Source organism: Marmota flaviventris, chromosome 11, assembly GCF_047511675.1.
Source record: "Marmota flaviventris isolate mMarFla1 chromosome 11, mMarFla1.hap1, whole genome shotgun sequence".
Taxonomy (NCBI): Eukaryota; Metazoa; Chordata; class Mammalia; order Rodentia; family Sciuridae; genus Marmota; species Marmota flaviventris.
Genome location: NC_092508.1, coordinates 81,407,120 through 81,429,518, shown reverse-complemented (window position 1 = coordinate 81,429,518; position 22,399 = coordinate 81,407,120). Strand labels below are relative to the sequence as shown.

Below are 22,399 nucleotides of genomic sequence, written 5' to 3'. Positions count from 1 at the left end.
ATGGCCAAAGTAAAAGAATAACAGCAAAATAACCACTATAGCAAAAGCTGCTCTTATAGTTGAATTTCAGGTTTCAAAAAAGTTTGAGTTGCTTTGATTCAAAAATTCCTATGGCCAAATTCAGAAAGATGGAGAACAGAGTAAGCTAAATGAAAGCAAATATTGGCAGCAATGGCTAGGTCAGATGACAGGCCAGTAGGATATATGTATGAATTCCAAGCTGGAGTGGGCTGGGGTTGGTATCATTAAATTTCTTCATGGAGTAACAGTCTACAAACAGATAATAGATGTCTGCTATACATGAAGCAAGGAACTGGGGATATACTGATTAATGGAACAAATGTCATTTCTTGGGGCTATTGCATCTTTAGGCTCTGGGTTATGCATTGAACAGCCATTAGTTGGAAGTTGGATCCGCAACTTTAGAAAGTTGAATCATCAATGAACTGAAGTATTAGATAGGAGGGTAGCATTGTTGAGAATATAAGAATTTTGGAGCTAGGATATACCTGGATTTGAACCCAGTTCTATGAGTTATTTATGTTGACATTTGGCAAATTATTTGACTGAGGCTGGCTTCTTTATTGTTAAAATTATAATAATTCTGCTTATAAATAAATATTATGAGTTATATAGTTATAAGAATTAAGTGTAATTCAATTAATTGAGATCATTTAAGTATCACTATAATGGTTGGTATGCTATAGATACTTAATATTTATTTTCCTAAAGAAGTAACAATAAATACAGAGACTGGAAGAAAGCTAACATTTCTGAACCTGAGAAGAGCTGGGCATTCAGCTGAAAGCCCTGGATGACTCATTTTTTCAACCAATGCTTCCACTCCACTCTCTTCCTACTTGAACCCAGCAATGACCCCCTCCCAAGAACTTCATGTTCTTCTTTGCAGAGGACTGGAGCTGCTCCAGAGGGTAGCACTCAGAGCAGGCCATGCCTATAAGCTTGAGGAAGGTACTGCTTACAAGAAGTGAGTCACAGCGTTTCCATTGATTCCAATAACTGGATGTAAAACACTCAAGTCCACTAAACAATGCTCCTACTCTTGCGGGACAAACTGGTTAGATTATTTAGACTCTGAACTCCATATCATGAACTCCATATCCACCATCCTGCCTTCAAAGGAGGAGGTGGAGAGAGAAAGGGAAAAGGGAGAGGAGGAAAAGGAGGGGAAAGAAGAGGAAGTACAGAAAGAGGTGCTAGTGAAGAAAGATACAGTTTTGATGTCATGTAAACATGACTGTAGGAATCCATGTTTTCGCTGTTGGACTTCAGCAAACCATCTATCAGTTATTAGAAAATGGTAAAATTGTTACATTCTTCGTGGGGATTTTGTGAGAAATCTGTAATGCTTAAAGACTAATCAAGAACTCAGCAAAAAGAGGGGGACATCAACAATAGTTGGTACTTATTCGAGCCAACTTGATTTTACCTCCTCTTTGGAGCTTCCTGTAACTAGTTCAGGCTAAAACTAGTTTTCCTATATCTGAAATCTCACAGCAATTGTCTTTAGATGCCATTTCATAATTAATCACGTACTACTGCCTCGTTTCATCTAGTTTTCTTCAAGTATTCATACCTGGGGGGGGGGCTGTCATTTATCTTTGCAGCTGCCCCTTTCTTCGAGTATTTATAACTCTCACTGTTATTCATGTTTCCCACCGTCCTGTCATTCTATCAACACGAAAGCTACATAAGGACAAGAACTTTATCTCAGATTTCTTTGTGTCTTCACAGCACACAGTATTTTACACACATCGGCCCCTTGGGAAATGCATGGTGTCTTGGTTAAACTTTTTAAATCGAACATTTAAGAACTCTTAACATTTTTGAAATCAGAGAAATATCTACGGTCCACTAAATAACTCTAGTTTGGGTGACAGATTTGAAGTTCACTTGTTGCATGCGGCAGTCTCAAACCATTAACCCTGTGTCCATGAGCATCTTCCCAGTGAATGCGAGGCTGAGCAAGGATGCCTTACTTTGGAAAGCTCTTTCAGACAGGTACTTAACAGAGAATTAGGGGAAGAGAGCTGGGACTGCTGAACGTTTTCGCGGCTGCACCCCTGAGTGGACAGACGGAATGGACCTTTCGCATCTCCCCAGGATGCGCGAACTGGAGATGCTCAGGGAGCCCTGGAAATAAGCGCTTTGGGGACGGCTGTTGGTCTCCGGTGGATAGTGTCCTTTCCCGCCCACAGACTTAGGTACACAGGAGCGGCTCAGCGCTGCCGTCTCTTGCCCGGCGCCTTCCTCTGTGTCACCCATCGAGCGGAGTGACCCGGGCGCGAAGGCACAGGCACACGTTCTGGGACGCGGGGAACTTGCGCACCTGGCACCTGTCACACCGCGAGAGACCCGGCGGGCAAGCGGAGGGGCGCCACCCGCCACCCCGTCTTCCCCAAGAGTGGCGAGGCCGAGCACGCTCCCGCCGGCCGGCAGCTCAGCGGAGAGAGTGGGTGGGCAGGCGAGGGAGGGGAAGGGAGAGGAAGAAGGGAGGGAGGGAGAGGGCGAGGCGCGTCCCCGTGGCGGGGGCGCGCTCTCGCGCGGGCTGCCGGGATCGCTCGCCGCCGCTGTGGTAATGTCCGCCATGTTGGCCATGGCGCAGGGAGCGGATCGGGCGGGCGAGCGGCGGATCTAGTGTGTGGAAGCGGCCGCGGGCGGCGGGGGGCTGTTTTCGGGCGGGGTGGGCGCCCATGCTGTGGCCGGGGGCAGTGAGGAGGAGGAGGAGGAGCGGGCCGGCCGCGCTGCACTGAGGAAGGAGGTGGAGGAGGCGGCGGGAGTCCTCCCCCCCTCCCCGCCCGCCCCGCCGCCGCCGCCCGGGCTGTTCCTGTAAGGCGGGGAGACAATGAGTAAACTCTCCTTCCGAGCGCGGGCGCTGGACGCCGCCAAACCGCTGCCCATCTACCGCGGCAAGGACATGCCTGATCTCAACGACTGCGTCTCCATCAACCGGGCCGTGCCCCAGATGCCCACCGGGATGGAGAAGGAGGAGGAATCGGTAGGGACTCGAGTGTTTATTACCCCCCCTTCCCTCCTCCCCCCTCCCCTTTGTCAGTCGGGCCTTGCCATTCACAGAGCGCTTTACGCTCGCTGGAGGGCGCCGCTGCCGCTCTAACGCATGGGATCCTACGCTGGCGGAGTAGCGTAAACTCTCGGCCGGCGCAGCGCCCGCCCGTGGCCGCCATGTTGTTGCGTCCCAGTGTTGTGATTAGCTCGCAGCGCCGCTTACGCTGCCGTAAGGGGGCCTTGCCGTAAGCGGCGGCCGGGAATGGCGCAGGGGATGCGCTGGCCGCACTTGGCGTACAGCCTCTGTTTACCTTTTTTTTTTTTTAATTTCCCCAGGCTCAAAGTTAATTAATGCTGAGCGAGCATTTGACTAGGAAATATTTCTCTTTCACTTGAAAATTTGGTTTTGCTTTGGGTTCTGTGTGTAATGACTTAAGAAAGTAAGGCGTTTTCAAAACAAATATCTTTCAGCAAGGTAACAATCCTTACTCCCCCGCCCGAGATGGTGCAGCGGCTTGGGGCCTTGCAGCACTGTGCTGGGGGCCTCAACTGCGGAGTGGGACGTAGCTAGAGAGCGGTCCGAGCCGTTCGAGGACTGCGAGGCACCGAACGGGCGGGCTCTGCCTGCTTTGCTGGGACGCCGGCTCTTAGTGCGCAGCGTTTTGAGGAAGCCGAGATGCCCGGACTAGCCGCCCGCGCAGCGCTTTTCTGGGCGGCGTCCCTGACAATTGCCATTGGAGGGTGGTCTTTTTAGAGGTGGAGGACCTAGTACATCCAAATTGATAGTTGTGTTTTCGATAATAGGACCTTTTGGCAAAAATGTTCCCCCTACCGCGGGTTAAATTTTGCACAAGACTGAATTTCATTTGACATGGCAGAGAATGTTTATGACTCTGGAGTGGTGTTACTTGGATGCGAAGTTCATAGTAACGGCACCTTCAAGAATTTCTTCAATGAACCCACAGTCCCGCCTTATTGTCAACTTTGGGTGTGTGTGGATTGGTTCTTTTGCTTCTGTGACTGTCAAAAGAAAGCTCGAGGTTTCCGTGATTGGTTTTCTCTTTTGACTATTAATATTGCAGGAAATGCACTTACGCCTTTCATTGGCTGCTCGAGTTCTGACCTCATTGTGTTACCCTGTTATTACTACTTTCTGCTGTGATTTAATCACATTTCTCTTTGGTGTTTGGTTACTTGAAAGACAACATTTTCAGAAAATGGTATAGCCACAGCATCAGGATGAATATTCAGTTTTAAAAAAAAAAAAGATTCGTGCTTAAAGCTCAAAGCTGACTTGTATGTGAGAATTTTTTATTTTGTTTTACAAAATTTGTTTTTAACTTTAGTTTTCCATGAAAAGCATAATTCAAAAACAATGTTAATAGTGTGTATGAAAATTGAACTTTAAGAAACAACTTTGGAAATTTCCTGTTATTTTATGGCTTTTTACACCCCCCCCCCCCCCCCAAAAAAAAAAAGGACTTATAAGTCTTAAAGTCAATGTGTGTAATTACTTGAGGCCTATTATTTTAGAACTGAGTCAGGACCCCTGTTGTAGAATGAATCGTTAACCCCTTGAAGATACATTATTTTTATTTTTTGCACTCAGCTCTGTAACACTTGGTCCTTAGTTAACCACATGTTTAGGTATTTTATCTTGGTTTAGGGGAAAAGTTGAGATTAGTTTTATATATATATATATATATATTTTTAAATGCTCCTGTCATAATTTTAATTTTTGAGTACAGCTTGTGATTTTCCATTTGGAGCATAAGTGCTAAACTTAAATTCTATTCATTGGCCTGCTTCACCTGCCCAATTTTAAGGAAGAAGAAAAAATCCAATTTTGATAGAACTGAAGTCAGAACTGCTAACTCTTTATTCTATCCTTTCTGCCTATTTAATATTACAAATGGAGCCCTCTCTACTCCCTTTACAGGAGGTGGAACCCAGGGGCACTCTACCTCTGAGTTAAATCCCAAACCTTCTAATTTTTAATTTTGAGGATGGATCTCTCTGAGTTGCCAAGGCTCGTCTGGAACTTGGGATTCTCCTGCCTTAGCCTTGTGAGTGGCTGGGTTTACAGGCTTGTGCCACCATGCTAGGCACACATGAAGGTTGTTAAAATAAACCCTAATGGATAAAATGTACAGTCTAAAGTCTTGCTTACTGGATGTCCAGTTGGGGTAGTAAGTTTTTCTTTTTCTTTTTTTTAAAATAGCATGTATACTGTTAAAAAAAAAATGAGAATATTTGGGCTTTCATCACGACAGCCAATTATGTTTTTAAGCAGAATGTAGTATTTTAAAACAAAAAGTTCTGCCTTAATAAAACAGTTCTAAGCAGTAGTAAAATATAAGTTCCACAGATGTTTTGTTTCACTTGAATTGTATTTCAGTTCAGCTTCCAGCGTCTAGATGTCTTAAGTGGTTATCTTCATTAGTATTTTTTTCTTAAATCATGATTTGTAAAAAAAGAAAAAAATCCTCCCTTGGCCTATAGATTTAAAATTGTTGATTGGTATTTCTAAACCGTCCTTTACTGGGTGGCTGGCAAAATTTATAACTTCATTTTGAAGACTTCATGGTTGACTTCCCCCTCTTTACACTTCTTTCACTTCCCATCCCCATAAAATTAAGGACTGTCTCCTCTTTGTAACTGTGGACTGTCATTGGACTTTGTTTATATAATCATTGATCAATTTTGAGTTATATTCTAACAATGCCTAAATATGGTAATTTAGGTTTCTTTTAGCTTTGGTGACATTGCTACTATTATTGCTGACCACATCATTCTCTTACTCCTTGCCCCACCTCCCCATGCTAGGGATCGAACCTACGAAATTGTGCTTTACCAACAAGACACATCTCCATCCCCTTTTCATTGTCGTTTGCCTAGGATCTGCCAGTTGATAGCCTTCTATAATTTTGTAGTACTCCTCATGGTACTTGGTCTAGGTCATATACAATAAATGTATGTTTGTTTATTTATTTTTATTTTTTAATATTTATTTTTTAGTTATAGATGGACACATATCTTTATTTTTATGTGGCACTGAGGCTCGAACCCAGTTCCTCACGCGTGCTAGGCGAGTGCTCTACCTCTGAGCCACAATCCAGGCCCTAAATGTGTGCTTATTTAAACTCTAAACCAGAAAAATCAGATGATAGGTAGTTCTTCTACCACCTCATGAGTGTTGTATGGTAATAGTTATTGTTTTAAATAATACCTACCATTTATTGAATACTTTGTATGGCCCAAATACTGTGCAGAGAGTTAACATATATTTCATTTAATCCTTTTTGAGGTATAACTTTACATAGAATGAGATGTAAATTTTGACAAATTTATACACTCATGGAAACAAAATATGGAACATTTCCAACTCTGGTAAAATTTTCCTTATGCTTCTTTGTAGCTAGTCCTTCTGTACTGCTAGTTCCCAGCAGTCACTGATTTTGTTTTTCTTTCACTGTACATTAGTTTTGCCTTTTGTAGAACTTTATGTAAAGAGATGTGTACATATTTTGTTTGTATTAGGCTTCTTTTGCTCAGTGTGATGCATTTAATATCCTTGTGTGCATTTCTTTTTATTGCTGTATAGTATTCCAGTGAATTGATATACTATATCCATCCATCTGTTGGATATTTGAGTTGTTTTTGGTTTTGGATATCATTTAATCCTAGTAACAACCCTTTGAGGTGCAGTGGTTTTCTATGTTATAGGTGAAGAAATTGGAAGGTCTTATTGCTAGTAATGGGTCGGGATAGAATTTAAGCCCTTGTCTTTGATTTACCATTCCTGGGGCTGGAGTTGTGGCTCAGTGGTAGAGCGCTTGCCTAGCATGTGTGAGGCACTGGGTTTGATCCTCAGCACCACATAAAAATACATAAATAAAGGTCCATAATCACCATTCCTCATATTCAGGATTCTTACAGAACCCAGGATTATCATCTGAGTAATTGTTCATTATAATTTTTTGTAAATAATATTTTATTTTGTATGATTCTGAGAACTTTAAAAATTGGTATTAATTGGCCAGATTATTACATTATAAAGTGTACATTTTCTTCACTTAACTCTGACTCTGTCTTGTTTTTCCTTTCTGGTATGGGAGAATCAAACCCTGGGCCTTGTGCTTGTGTGCACATTAAGCATGGTCTCTACCATTGGGCTATATCCCCTCTCTTAGCTTTGCTTCTTGCTTTTCAGATTTTTCTTTTTTTTCTAAGTAGTTCATAAGCTTTGCTTCTCCCCATTTTCACTATTATCAATGAATGTTTAAGTTATCTTATGCATGTAAGAATTTTGCAGGAAGCTATACATTTTATTATTTAGATTTTTTCTCTCGTTACATGTAAAATACCGTTTACTCATAGGTATGGCTGCAGTATTGGTCTTTATCGTATTAATTAACTCTCACAGATATGTGTAGACTTGAGATATTTCTTCATACCAGCATGAGCCAAAGTCTACATGAACCATTATAATTCTGCTTATTTTTAAAGAAAAAGATCATGACTGATTGGAATTGTCATTTCAGTGATAACTTGGCACTAATGTATTTTATATTTCATAATAGATTCTGCAAAAGATACAAAGTGCAGTTTTGCAAATTGATATTGTAAAAACATGAAACATTTCTTTCAGCAAAAGCAAATGACATGTCAGGTATTAACTAAATATCAGGCTTTATCTAAATAACATATTGAGTAACTATTTAAAGGGGTTCATATATCAAAAAGTTTGTGTGAGTTTGTATTGACATGTTCTTAGGACTAAAAGATAATGTAGACCTTGATTTCATGGAATGTGAGACATTAAGAAACATATATAGTGTCTGGAAAATTAGAGAAGCTACTGGGTTAAATCATGATAGACATTAAAAGAACATTAGAAAAAGTTAAATGTCAGTGCAGTTGAATGAAGTGAGAGACAACTTACTGAATATATAACTCAGGCGTCAAGGAGAAAGAACCAATTCAGGTTTTTATTTGGTTATAGGGTATAGTTGAAACAAATATCTGAGTAAAGGAATATTTAAAACAAGTTCTGTGTATGTTAGAAAACATGGAAGAAACTTTCTTTTAGTTTACTTATCTTTCCTTGCTTATCCTTCTACCCTACCCCTGCTGATCTAAACCTTAGAAGGGTAGTACTGTTAATCATTCTCTCAGCTGTTTTTTTTTTAACACTTGGACACTTGGATGTACATACATCTTTTTTTTTTTTTTTCTTCCTTTTCTTTTGTTACCTTCTACATCTTCAGCACTAGAAACTATTTAAACTGTAAGACAGCCCTCAGTATACTTGATGAATAAGTGAATAAAAATTGGTATGGAGATTAGGTTGAAAAAATGTGAAATTAAACCAGCTTGTATAGAGTTTTGAATGTTGGGTCCAGGAGTTGGTAGAGTGTTGTAGAAGAAGAAAGATCTTTTGAGATGCAAATCTGGAGTTACTGTTTCTAATTTTGGTTTTGTCATTAAGTAGCCATATCTTAACCTCAGGTTGTTCATCAGGATCATCATCACAAATAACATTTTTTGAGTGTGTTAGTGTATCTGAGTCCTGTGCTTTGTTAAATTCAGGAGATGGTTGAGATGGTTTAGAGCTCTCATTACAATAATAAGATGTGTAAATGCTATTACCTCTTTTCCAGGAGACACTGAAGTTTTAGAAATTAAGTAAAGCGTGTAAAATCACCTAGCTAAAGAGAACACAATAGAGTTGAGATTAGAACTCAGGCCCTATGGCTGATTGACTCCATGGCCCTGAGCTTCATTGTTACACTGCTTCATTTGTGTAATGGGTGGCTTGAAAACTAAATTACATCTAAGATCCATTATAGCTTAACTGTTCTACACTTTATTATCCCGTAGGCACAGTGGAGTCACTGAAAGTATTCTACTTAAGGGAATGATAGACTGAAAGAGGCTGATATATCCACATTTCTTTGAAAAATATAAAGGAATGATTTATCCATGGTGTAAGTTTAGATTTCTTCTCTATCACTTATCCCAAAATGAGGCCCTATAAATATTTGAAGGATGGGATGATTAGGATGCTTTCAAGTAACAGAAACCAAACCTGGTTATTTTAAGGAACTGGGAATTGTTACACTTGAATAATAAGTCAGAAGCCCAGGAAATAGGGCAGCTATAGGCCCTTTAGTAGCAAGTGATATTAATATTATTGAACTCTTAACAGTTCCCAATCTTTTGAGAAAAAAATGTAGGATATTTAACTGTGTGTGTTCTGGAGCCAGACTATGTAGATTTGAGTCCTTGAGCAGATTAATGTCATTTATAAAATCCCATGGGGTTGTGGAGAGTATGAATTATAGTGTGCTTGGAACAGTTTGTGGCCTGTAGTAAGCATTCAGTAAATATTAGATGTTACTACTATCATCATTGTTATATTTCTTTTCATTTAGAATTCCAGATTCTTGAGATGGAGAGCATTATTGGTCTCTATTGCATCAGGTCTCTAGTTCTAATTAAGTCTGCTCCTCAGGGATCTGACATGAGAGGTCTGCTACTGATGGGTATATAACATGGTCTCAAACTTAGGGAGTTTTTTAATCCATGGTTTGTCCCAAGGTGAATTTGTATATTTACTTTGTTTTTAAAACTTTAAGTTGACCAGGTGCTTTAATTCAATTAGAATATTTTGTTGGTATTACATTTTTAAATAAATTTAAATTAAGAACTAGAAAATAAATCTTCAGAGTTCTTTTAAGAAAGCAAATCCTTCACAAGGGACAAGTTTTGTGTGGCTTTGAAGAAATTATTAAAACCTCTGGGCCCTTAGTTTCCTCATTGCTGAAACAGAACTGGATTGAATGATCTTTAAATTACCTTTGGTTTTAAAAATTACTTGCATCTATGAATTCATATGTCTATCTCTGGGCATATTGTCCAGACTTAATTAGATGAAAAGAACTAACAAAAGTGCCACTAAGTGTTAAGAAAATATTAATATTAATGTGACACTAAATATTAGAAAAGTACTAATGCATAAGATTTAACTCCTTAGTACCTTATTAGGATGCCATCATCTTGGCTTGGGGTTCTTTTTTTAATGAGAATCAATTGCATTTATCGACCATTTGATACTAAATTTTCCTAGAAATCAATAGAGCAATCCACTCTACATCTTTTGAATATGATCATTTCTGCAATTTTTATTTTCTTTCACTGTCTTTGCTTCTCTTTTACGTTGCTGTTCAGTGTTCAGAATTTTGGTAGTATTTTAAGTGTTTTTAAATAGCTCCTGTTTTTTACTTGAGGTTGTGTGTAAGAATGTGTGTGTGAAAGTTATGTATGTATGAGAGTGTGTGTGTATATGTATATGTGAGGAAGAGAGAGAATATTGCACTTATTCTCCCAACTAGACTAAATATGTTAAGGACATTATTATTATTACTACTACTAGGGATTGAGCCGAGGAGTACTTTTACCACTGAACCATATCCTCAGCTCTTTATTTTTATTCTTTTTGGAGACAGGGTCTCACTAACTTGCTTAGGACCTTGTTAAGTTGCCGAGGCTGGCCTTGAATTTGTGATCCTCCTGCTCCGCCTCCTGAGCTATCGGAATTACAGGTGTGGGTCACCATGCCTGACTTATCATTTGTTTTTATTCTGTACCTAAGGCAAGCATGGTAGCAATCCAGGCACTTCTGTCACTTTCTGATGTGTTGGAAAGTTTATAACATAGGCATTGACCATGATGCTAATCACTTGAATTGAGTTTGGTTGTATAATTAAACATAGCTTTGCATCTTCATTGAGTTTTTTGTTTGTTTGATTTTTTTAACCTTTATTTTATTTATTTTTATGTGGTGCTGAGGATTGAATCCAGGACTTTGCACATGCTATCCGAGCACTTTACCGCTGAGCCACAACCCCAGTCCTTCATTAAGTTTTAAGTAGAGTTGAACTGGAGAAATGGTAATAGAAGGAAAGGCAGATTGATAGAAATAAGCCATGAAAGAGACCAATATAGATAACAAAAAGTCTATCATGATTGATTTTATCTTAAAGCTAATCCTTTAAGATAAAAAGGATTATGTGCCTTGTCTATACTATATTAATAGAATACAATATCATATTTGCCTACTTCATTGCTCAGGCCTGTTCCTTGTGAACTTAATTTTATGAAGGATAATGTCAGTCATTTCCAGATTCTCTCTCTCTCTCTCTCTCTTTTTCTCTCTTTCTTTCTTTCTCCTCCCTCCCTCCCTTCCTCCCTCCCTTCCTTCCTTCCTTCCTTCCTTCCTTCCGATGGAACTCAGGGGCACTGAATCACTGAGCCACATCCTTAGTCCTCTTTTTGTATTTTATTTAGAGACAGGGTCTCACTGAGTTGCTTAGCACCTTGCCATTGCTGAGGCTGGCTTTGAACCTGTGATCTTCCTTCTGAGCTGCTGGGATTATAGGTGTGTGCCACCACACCTGGCATCATTTTCTTTTATTTATCTGCTTTTTGGGTCTCTTTTTCCCCCAGTCAGCTTGTATGTTGTGAAGTCAGTGGAATGTAGCAGAGTGGAAGAGTCTATTAGCTAGAGCTCTAATTCATATCTTCACTTCCCAACTGTTTTTTCCTTCCTTTTTCTTTTCCTTCCTTCCTTCCTTTTTTTTCTTCCTCCTTTTTTATTTTGGATGGGCAAAGGACTTGAGGCTGTTGATGGGGGAGATGACAGGCAAAGTTGACTATTTTAATGCTAATTTGATAAACTTGCCTGGGCTCTGCCACTTTCCCTATGGGCAAGATAAAGAAGTATCTCAACGGGTAGTTTTTTTGAGACAAAAGATTTAAAATTTTTTTTTTTTTTTTTTTTAAGTAAGGGATTGGTTTCCTATATCCTGAATACATTTGGAACTTTTTTTTAAAGATTTTTTTTTAATAGATGGACACAATATCTTTATCTTTTTTTTTTTTAATGTGGTGCTGAGGATCGAACCCAGTGCCTCATGCATGCCAGGCAAGCTCTCTACCTCTGAGCCTCAACCCCAGTCTGAGATTTAAAGATTTTTTGTTAATAGTTTAGTGGACCTTGTATGCCACTTAGTAGTAACTGCTGTTTTCTTTTAACAATTTTCAGTTACACAGAATAACAAATATAAAGGAATATGAAAGAGTAAAATATATAGAGCATCCTTATACATTATTCTTTGATATAGTTTCACACTTTTTCTCTTGCCAATTAAATATTATAGCTGTAAAACATTAGCAAATTAATATGTATATTTTTCTCCTCCTTTTGTTGTTCTGTGGCAGAGCAGTTAATAATCAAGTTGGTTAGAAAAAAATTACAGACCTTGAAAATTAGTGGATGAGAGAATTGAGATCTTCAACTAATTTTTGTAATAATTGAGTCCTAAATAATTGATAGTTAAATATTACATTTTTCAGATTTGATTTTTTTTTAAAAAAATGTTAGATTACTTAGTCATAGAGAAAAAATCGATTTTACTGATGAAATTCTCTATAGTGGGTGGTATACGCTAGAGAAGTGAGTAAAGAGAGAGATTCTAATACACCAGTGAACTTTGGGATGGATTATGTTTGGAGACTTTGGAAAGTATAATATTGAAGAGGGGAGTCATGCCACATATTGATTGCTTTCATGTTTTTCAACTGGATTATTGTCAGCATTCAATTTTTAGTTGGTGATATTAGGACTGTTGCCGACAAAACTGGAAGTTTTTTTTTTTTTTACATTTATCTGTTGCTCATTAATTTCTGGTATTATTTCAGTTCAGATAATTAAAAACTGCATCCTCCCTTAATTTCCAAATGAAGGTATATTATACCTGATTTGGGAACCATTATCTAGGACTTCTTAACTTTTTTTGTTTGTGTGCGCCATGGATTCTTGGCAGTCTGCTGACCTCAGAATAACATAAGTGCATAAAGTCAGATAGACCAATTATTTTTAAATATATGATACTATTAAAACACTAAATGGGGGCATTGTTTTTTATGGTACTGGGGTTTGAACCTAGGGACACATTACCACTGATCTATGTTCTCAGCCCTTTTTACTTTTTATTTTTAGACAGGATCTCACTAAGTTGCCCAAGCTGGCCTTGAACTGGTGATCCTCCCACCTCAACCTCCTGAATAGTTGGGATGACAAGTTTATGCTACTATACCCTGCTAAAACAGATTTTAATATTATTAACACATTAGAAATAAGTTGTAAAGTTGGATCTTAATTTTGAAATAGTGATGAGTATAAACAATACTTTGACAAATGGCAACCATGTAACCTGATGTGAAAAGATCTATGATTTTGCTTGATGCGGTGGTGCACACCTATAATCCCAGTGATTCAGGAGGCTAAGGCAGGAGGATTACAAATTCAAAGACAAGCCTCAGCAATTCAGTGAGGCCCTAAGCAATTTAGTGAGACTATGTCTAAAAATAAAAAAGGATTGGGGATGTGGCTTAGTGGTTAAGCATTCCTGGATCCAATCTCTAGTATGCCCCCCAATCTGTGATTTCTGTTGATAAAGATAGTCAAAGGTATTACTTATACTACAGATCTGTTGCCTACATTAGTAATCAAAGGAAATGTTAAGTTGATTAGAGGTTAGGGGAATTAAAGAAATTACTTTTGTCATGCAAGTTCACAGATCTCTCAGTTCTTTCTATGGATATTTTGGATATCTAAGATCTGAGGTTCAGAACCCCTCAGGAGAATTTCCATGGCCCACTGGGCAGTCTTATTCCTATGTTATCCTAGCTCCAAGTATATAGGCCGGCCGCATATTTTATTATCATCACTAAATATTACAAAATTTTATTTTATTACCATCACTAATGTTACAAAAGGATATACATAAACAGTGTCCTTCAGATCCATGATTCTACAGAGGCAGCTAACTATTAGAATGTATGTGTGTTGTAGAATATTTTCTGGATGGATAATTTTTACTTGGTAAAATAACCAACTATTTCTCTTGTGCTCATTTTACATGCAAATGATATGCCACCTTCAAGTTAATTTCTCAAAGTAGAGTCATAAAACCATATAATTTTGGTTTTAAAAATCTAAGGAGCCGGTTGTGGTGGTGTATGCCTGTAATCCCAGTGGCTCCGGAGGCTGCCTTAGCAAAAGCGAGGTGTTAAGCAACTCAGTGAGACCCTGTCTCTAAATAAAAAAGACAAAATAGGGCTGGGGATATGGCTCAGTGGCTGAGTGCCCCTGAATCCAATCCCTGGTGCCAAAAAAAAAAAAAAAAAAAAAAAAAAAGAAGAATCTTTAAAGAATTGAGAATTGGCAAATTATTAGTTTTTTTTGTTAGGTTGTTTGGAGTTTGGATAGCAAACCTTAACTTGTCATTTCTATGTGGGAATTTAGTTGTCAGTAAAACCTTGCATTATGCATAGAACTTTTGTTTATATTCCTATATTAAAAAATTAAAATCAGATTAACTAAAGATTAAGTGATTTATCAGGATATTTTCTTTCTTTTTCTTCCCTGGTACTGGAGATTGAACCCAGAGGCACTCTGCCTCTGACATACACCCCTAGCCCTTTTTATTTTTTGATTTTGAGACAGGGTCTTGTTAAATTGTTAAGATTGACCTTGAAATTGCAATCCTCCTGCCTCAGCCTCCAGAATCCCTGGAATTACAGGTGTGTCCTACTGTGGCTTCTTATATTTATTAGTGGTCTCAAGTAGCAACTTGGATCAGAAGAGCAGCAATAGGGAATACCCTACTGAAGGAAGCTGCCTTATTTTCAGGTATATGTAGTCAAGCCAGGTATTTCATAGATAGCCCTCTCACACCTGTAATCCCAAGGTCTCAGGAGGATCACATGTTCAGAGCCAGCCTCAGCAACTTAGTGAGGCCCCAGCAATTTGGCAAGACCCTGTCTCAAAAAATAAAAAAGGGGATGTGGCTCAGTGGTTAAGCACCCCTAGGTTCAATCCCCCAGTACTCCTATTCCCCCAAATAGCATTCATACTGCCCTCTCAAACTTTCAGTGACATTGTTTTTGATATTTATTCGTTCAGTATATAGTCCCATGAGCATTGGGGCTATGTTATCTTTGTGTCCACTTTCATCTGGTACAGGGACTTGGCATATGGTAACTGCTCACTAAATTTTCATTGGCCGAATGAGCAATACTTGCTATCTGCTTTAAACGCGAGAAAGAATATGATGTGGTACCTGTTTTCTGGCTGCTGGAAGTCCTGTAGGGGAGAAAAGAGTCGCATACAGATAATTTCATATGAGGTATATTGTATTATCATGGCAGATAAAATTGATAGTATGGGAATTTATATTAGGAGGGACATAATTTGAGTGGGAGTATTTATGAATTCAATTAATAACTAATTGACTATTATATATATGTGTGTGTATATATATATATATATATATATATATATATATATATTAGAGAGATAGAGAGAGAGAATTTTAATATTTATTTTTTAGTTTTCGGCAGACACAACATCTTTGTTTGTATGTGGTGCTGAGGATCGAACCCGAGCCGCACGCATGCTAGGCGAGCACGCTACCACTTGAGCCACATCCCCAGCCCAACTATTATATATTACTGAATTACATTTTACATGTTGTTATTGAAGTGATCTGTCAGAATTGCATGAGTTTTTTTTAAGACAGGTGTCATTACTTTCATATAGGGAATTATGTGATACCTAAGAGTAGTTAAAGGGTTGAAACAATTTTTGAGGTCTAATGTAGATTCACCCTTCAGGACAGGCACAGGTGTATTTATTAATGGTGTATTAAAAGAATTCTGAGGAAAATAAACTGTAATGAAGGATGTCATAAAGAAATAGTGCTACTTGATTATTGTACAAGTAATGCATCAGTTTTATTTGTCTGCTTTTTGTAAAGTGCTTGGAAGAAGATTGCCTATCCATTGTAGGTGCTTGGTCAGTAGGAGTTACATGTTGGCTTTATTAGCAGAATTCATCAGGGTTTTCAAATAACCCCAAAAGAAATGTAAAAAGATTTAGGTCAGCAATTCTCAAAATTTAGCATGCATCAGAATCCCTTGGAGGCTTTGTTAAAACAGATCTCTGGGTCTTACCCCGTAGTGTCTGATTTAGTAGGTCTAGTGTGGGCCCTGAGAGTTTGCATTTTAAAAATGTTCCCAGGTGATCCTGATGCCACTTGTCTAGGGACCCAACTTTGAGAAACATCACCTTAACAGATAGAATAGTGGTTCTCAGCCACACATTAGAATATTTAGGATGCTTTTATAAAGTCCATGTGTAATTACCAATCAAGTCATAATTTAAGGGTGATTCTGATATAGTAGGATGATTTGTCTAGGTAGAAAAATGTGTGAACTCTTTTTAACTGACTTGTTGTTTGCTTATGTATAACTGAAATAAAGTGTACTTCAACAGAGACACATATATACCTATGCATTAATACAATTCATTTTCACTGTTTAGGCATTTATGTTCTATAAAGTTACCATGGGCACAGAATTATTGAATACTGATCCTTACGGGACATACATGGTTATGTTCCTGTGAGCCACTGATTTGGTTCAGTTAATGAATACATAGCTTTTTGTTTTATGCGTTTTTCTATTTAAAACTGCCTTATTTAATATATGTCATTGATTCATTGACATTGAACTCACAGCAGCATTCTAACTCATCGACTTCTTGTGCTTGGGAACACTAGACTATACTTACTGTTTGGGGGCCCCTTTAGACAGTAAAACCAATTACAAAAAGTACAAAAATAGGAAAAACCTGGCACTGAATAGAATGTGAGAAGGACATTTGTTTATAGTGTGAGATCTGAAACACAAGTGTCACCCTGTTTGATCTTATTTGGGAATGTGTTGATGACTCAAATTTTTCACTGCTTTGCACATGTTTACAAATGACTTTGAAAGCGCTGTATTAATTTTGGTGTTACAAATAAAATTTAGTGAATAAGCAAATTTGCAAATATGGGAATTTGCAAGTAATAAGTATCAGCTAAACCTACATATTTTTTCCCTTTTCAGTTCTATTGTGTTAAAAATAATTTTGGTCATGAGCTATTAAATTGGTTTTCTTGATTAGTGGTTCATTGGTTCATCCTACAGATTGAAAAACACTGCTGTAATTGATTCAACATTACGTGTTTATATTATTTCTTAAACTATAAATGGTGATGCCGAACATATATATACACACACATGTGTATATGTGAGTATGCATTTCCCTTTCTATATTTGGGGAATACAGGGTTTAATTTTGATGATGGGGAGCTAGGTTTTGCTGGGTACATCATTATGTGTGCGTTTGTAGTAGGTTACTATGGTTGGATGTGGTCTACAGGCAGTGTTATGGGTGGTGGTGGCAGTGGTAGAAGACTTGAAATAAAGCTAGTTTCTAGTACACTGGAAATCTGATTTCTGGCTCTGGGATTTTAGTAAATTATGACAGAATAACAACAATTTGGATACCTTGTAGAAAAAGGAATTTCATTGAAGTCTTTATGTCGGGGATTCTTAACTGAGGTCATTGGCACCTAAACAGACTTCCTGAGGTCTGTGAACTTCATGCACTTCTTTCTCTTTTCTTCTCTCCCTTATTTCTTTCCCATAGTTTGTGTGTTTTCCTTCTGCCTCCCAAAGAGTCATCAGGCCTAGAGTAAGTGACCATAGAATTCATTTACCATGAAGTAACAGAGGAGGTTAAGAATCACATTTAAATTGATAATGTAGATTATTGTTTTTAATTGTAATTCTCATTGGGTATGAATCACAAAGTCCTAAATTTTCTGAGCAGTCTGAGGAGTTAGTTAAAGCTTTAGATTGAGTTACACTAATGTGAAATGCATAATCTATTAGTTTTTACATGGAAGCATGTCACTGAAGAATACAAATGTGTTCAATATAAGGAAGATTATTCCTTGTAAGCACTGAAGTAAATGTAGATATTGTCTTCCTGTATTTCTGTGGAAAGTGTTTAGAAATGATATAATTAAAAGTTGCCTGACTATTGTTGGGACATTAACACAGCATGGGAAGTTGCTCATTCTTTTGGACAGCAAAGCAGTACTAGCCACCACAGCTTTTTTTTTGTTTTTGTACGGGGGATTGAACTCAGGGGTACTCGACCACTGAGTCACATCCCCAGCCTTATTTTGTATTTTATTTAGAGACGGGGTCTCACTGAGTTGCTTAGCACCTCATAGTTGCTGAGGCTGGCTTTGAACTCGCGATTCTCCTGTCTTAGCCTCCGGAGCCACTGGGGTTACAGGCATACACCCCAAGCCACTAGGATTACAGGCATGTGCCCCAGTGCCTGTCCCACAGTTTTTTTTTTTTTTTTTTTTTTTTTGAGATAGTTAATTTCTCTATAAATTGGAGAAGCAAAACCCCAAATCATCTAACTTCTTTAATCTGTTTATAAGATACAAATTGAATATACCTTATCCAACATGCTTGAGATCAGAAATGTTTTTGATTTTTTAAAAATACTTGCTGCATATATAATGAGATTACCTTGGGGATAAGACTTGGATTTAAACATGAAATTTATTTATGCTTAGTATATACAGCCTAAAGGTGACTTTTATACACTATTTTTAGCGTACTTACTTTTTGATTGTGACTCATCACAAAAGATCAAATGTGAAATTTTCTTTTTTTCAGACTATGTACAACTTAAATTTATTCCCTTTAACTTATTTTTACAACTATTAACCTAATATGGTGTATTTAAATTGATACATAAAACATAAAAATTATACATATTAATGGGGGAATCACATTTTCATATGTTGTGTAATGTAAATTGTGTACACTGTTTAATGTTTAAATCAGGTCAGGGGCTAGAAATGTAGCTGAGTTGTAGAACATGTGCTTAGCTCATCCCCAGTTGAGAGTAGATGTGTAGTTTGTATTTTCTCCCCAGCACTTAGCTCAGTCCACAGCACAAATAATTAAATTGTTAATCATTTCTATCCTCAAACATTTATTTTGTTAATTTATTGAATGTGAAAACATTCATTCAGTATTCTTCTAGCATTTTTGAAAACTACACAATATGTAATTGTTTTCTGTAAGCACCCTACTATGCAATAGCATACCCCAACTTCTTATTCCTGATTGTTAACTTAGAATGCATCAATCATCCCTTCCTCCTCTTCCTCTTCCCTACTTTTCCCAGCCTTGTAATCACAATCTACTCAACTTTGAGATCAATTTTTTTAGATAACACACGAGTAAGATCATGTGTTACTTGTCTTTTTGTGCCTGGCTTATTTCATTGAATATAATAATCACCTGTGCTGTGCATGCTGTTGTCAATGACAGGATTTCTTTTTTTTTTTTTTTTTTTTTTGTGACTGAACACTATTCCATTGTGCATGCGTACTACATTTCCCTTATTCATTCATCAGTTGATGGACACCTAGGTTGTTTCTTTTTCTTGGCTATTGTGAATAGTGTTACAGTGAACATGGAATGCAGATATCTTATTTACATACTGATTTTTTTCTTTTTAATATATACCCAGTAGTGGGATTGCTGAATTATATGGTAGTTCTATTAAGTTTTTGAGCACACTCCATACTGTTTTCCAAAATGGCCGCATTAATTTACATTCTTACAGAGTGTATGGGTTCCCTTTTCTCCCCATCCTTGCCAGCATTTTTGTCTTTTTAATAATAGCCATTGTAATTGGAGTGAGGTGATATCTCATTGTAGTTTGGACTTGGAATTTCCTGATGATTGGTATTTCCATATTGCTTTTCTTTATTTCTAGTACAGATAATACTCTTTTGATGTATATAACAACACTACTGAATTTTGTGTCTTCTTTTTAGAAGTGTCTAGTTAGTCTGTTGCCTATTTTAAAATCTGGGTTGGTTTTTTTTTGGGGGGTTGGTGTTATTGAGTTTTCTAGAGTTCTGTATATTTTCTGCATATTAACCCCTTGTTCCATGTACAGTTTGCAGGTATTTTCTCCCATTCTGTAGGTTTTCTCTTCACTCTGTTGATTATGTCCTTTGCTGTGCAGAATCTTTTTAGTTTGATGCAATCCCTTTTGTCTTATTTTTGTTTTTGTTTCCTGTGCTTTGGGGATCTTATCCAAAAAATCCTTGTGTATTCCAATGTCTTGAAGCATTTCCCCCCCTATTTTCTTCTCGTGTTTTCCCATTTTGAAGTCAATCTTTAATCCATTTTGAGTTGATTTTTATAACTGGTGGGAAAGAAGGGTCTACTTTTATTCTTCTTTATGTGGATACCCACTTTTTCCAGCACCATTCTTTGTAAAGGCTGTCCTTTCTCCAGTGCATATTCTTTGACCCTTGTTGAAAATCAGTTTACTTTGATTTGTTAGTTTACTTACAGGCTTGTTGTTGTGAAGCATTGGTGCATGTGTGTGCACACATACACAGGTGTGCACTCCAGTGTCTTGCCGTTTGATTACTACAGCATTGTAGTGTATTTTGAGATCTGTATGTAATACCTACTGCTGTTTTTTTCCCCCCTCTTCCTTAAAATTGCTTTGGCTATTTGGATTTCTTTTATGGTTTCCGTTACAAATATAAGGGTTTTTCCCAAGTTCTGTGAAGAATGTCCTTGGTATTTTAAAATCTGGGTTTGTGTTATTGAGTTTTCTAGAGTTCTGTATATTTTCTGTGTTTTAACCCTTTGTTCCATGTACAGTTTGCATCGACTACATTGACTCTTTTTTTTAGTATTAGAGAATGGCAGCTTGCATTTAGATCATTTGTTTGAAGGGAGCTTGGCAGGAAGAAATATAGTGGCTTTTAAAAAGAAGGGTATTTGAAGCATAGATATGGTCACTAAAAGAAATTCTTGTGGACTGGGCATTGATTCTAATTTGTTACTACTATTATTAGTAGTAGTAGGTAGTGGTCTAGCATACAAAGTTACTGTATAATGTGATCAGTTCTATATTGATGGATGTTGATGTATAGTTAAGAGTTTTTAGTCCTTAGTAAAAAATGCTTTTTCTTTTTTTTTGGGGGGTCGATGTTGGGGATTGAACCCAGAGACTTGCACATGCTAGGCAAATAGCCTGCCACTCAACTATATCTCCAGCTCTTTTTATTTTTTATTATTATTTTTTTAAATTTTGAGTCAGGGTTTCACTAAGTTGTCAAGACTGGCCTTGAATTTGGCAGTCCTCCTCCCTCAGCTTCCGAAGTTGCTGGGGTTATAGATGTGCACTACTGCACCCAGCTTTAACATGTTTTTCCATATGAACTTTATAATTATTTTGTCTAACTTCACAAGATAATTTGATATTTTTATTGGGATTCATCATACATTTAACAGTCAGTTTATAGAGAATTGATGTCTTTATGATGTTGATTTCCTATCCAAGAACATGGTTTGTTTCTTCATTTGAAGTGTACTTATATATCTTTCAGGAGTCTTTTTCTTGTATTGATTTTGTGTTTTATGTTAAGCTTATTTCAGGAGTTTTCACCTGTTTGGTTACTGTTGTAAATGACACTTCCTCTCATTATTCTTTATAACTTGTTATTATATTTAAGAAAGCTTTTTAGTTCTATTTAATTTTGTTTCTTACAGCTTTACTAAGTTATCTAATTGTTAGTACAATTTTTTGCATTGATTTTCTTGGGTTAATGAGTTAGACACCATATCATCTGCAAATAGAGATAGTTTCCTTCTGCTTTTCCAAATAGTGAGCCTCTAAGTGTGATTCCCTTTTTAATTCTTGGAATTCCATGTTAAAAAGTATTGGAGAAATGGATGTATTTGTTTTGGTTCTGACTTTAATGTGAATGCCTTTCATTACATAACATGTAGATTACTTTATAGATTAGAAAACAAGTAATATATATGTTTACAAAATATATATTCTATATGTGTATATGTGTTACATGTAATACATAAAATGGAGGTTAAAACGTGTCTAGTGTCGGGGTTTTTAGCCCCCATTCCCTCCTGACCTGTGGGAGAGATTGGGGGAGCGAACCAAGAAAGGTAAAGGTTGACTGGCTGCGTGCACCCAGCCCTCCCTTGCAGGAGGACAATCAGATGCACCAGGGAGAACAGTCAAAGCAGGATCTCCTTTAATGAGAAAACACACACAGCTAATATATTGTACAGGAGCCAATCAGGATAAAGATCAGCAGGGTGGGGAGAATTTACATCTACACCCATCCCATGGACAGTAATGGGAGACAGGAGCTGTCTGAGAGGGCAGAAGGGTTCTGAGCCTATCCTAGAGGTGGTCCGATTCTTCATCACAACCCACGGCAATGCCTTCTGGCTAATCTCTAGGTGCTCTCTTAACTACATGTGGCCCCAGGACTGGGAAGCGGGTAGCAGCCAGCAAGTTAAGTTTCCTCTTTTCTGATGC

General features: G+C 37.6%; 1 protein-coding gene across 1 annotated transcript in view; it reads left to right on the top strand.

Annotated features, from left to right (window-relative positions):
• The first annotated feature begins 2,596 nt into the window (after positions 1-2,596).
• The window catches only part of Epc2 (enhancer of polycomb homolog 2), a 136,666-nt gene continuing 116,863 nt past the window's right edge, over positions 2,597-22,399 (top strand). The window contains exon 1 of the mRNA XM_027937980.2: positions 2,597-3,019. Within this exon, the coding sequence (XP_027793781.1) occupies positions 2,867-3,019 (153 nt within the window). The 5' untranslated portion in view covers positions 2,597-2,866. The remainder of the gene's footprint in view (positions 3,020-22,399) is intronic.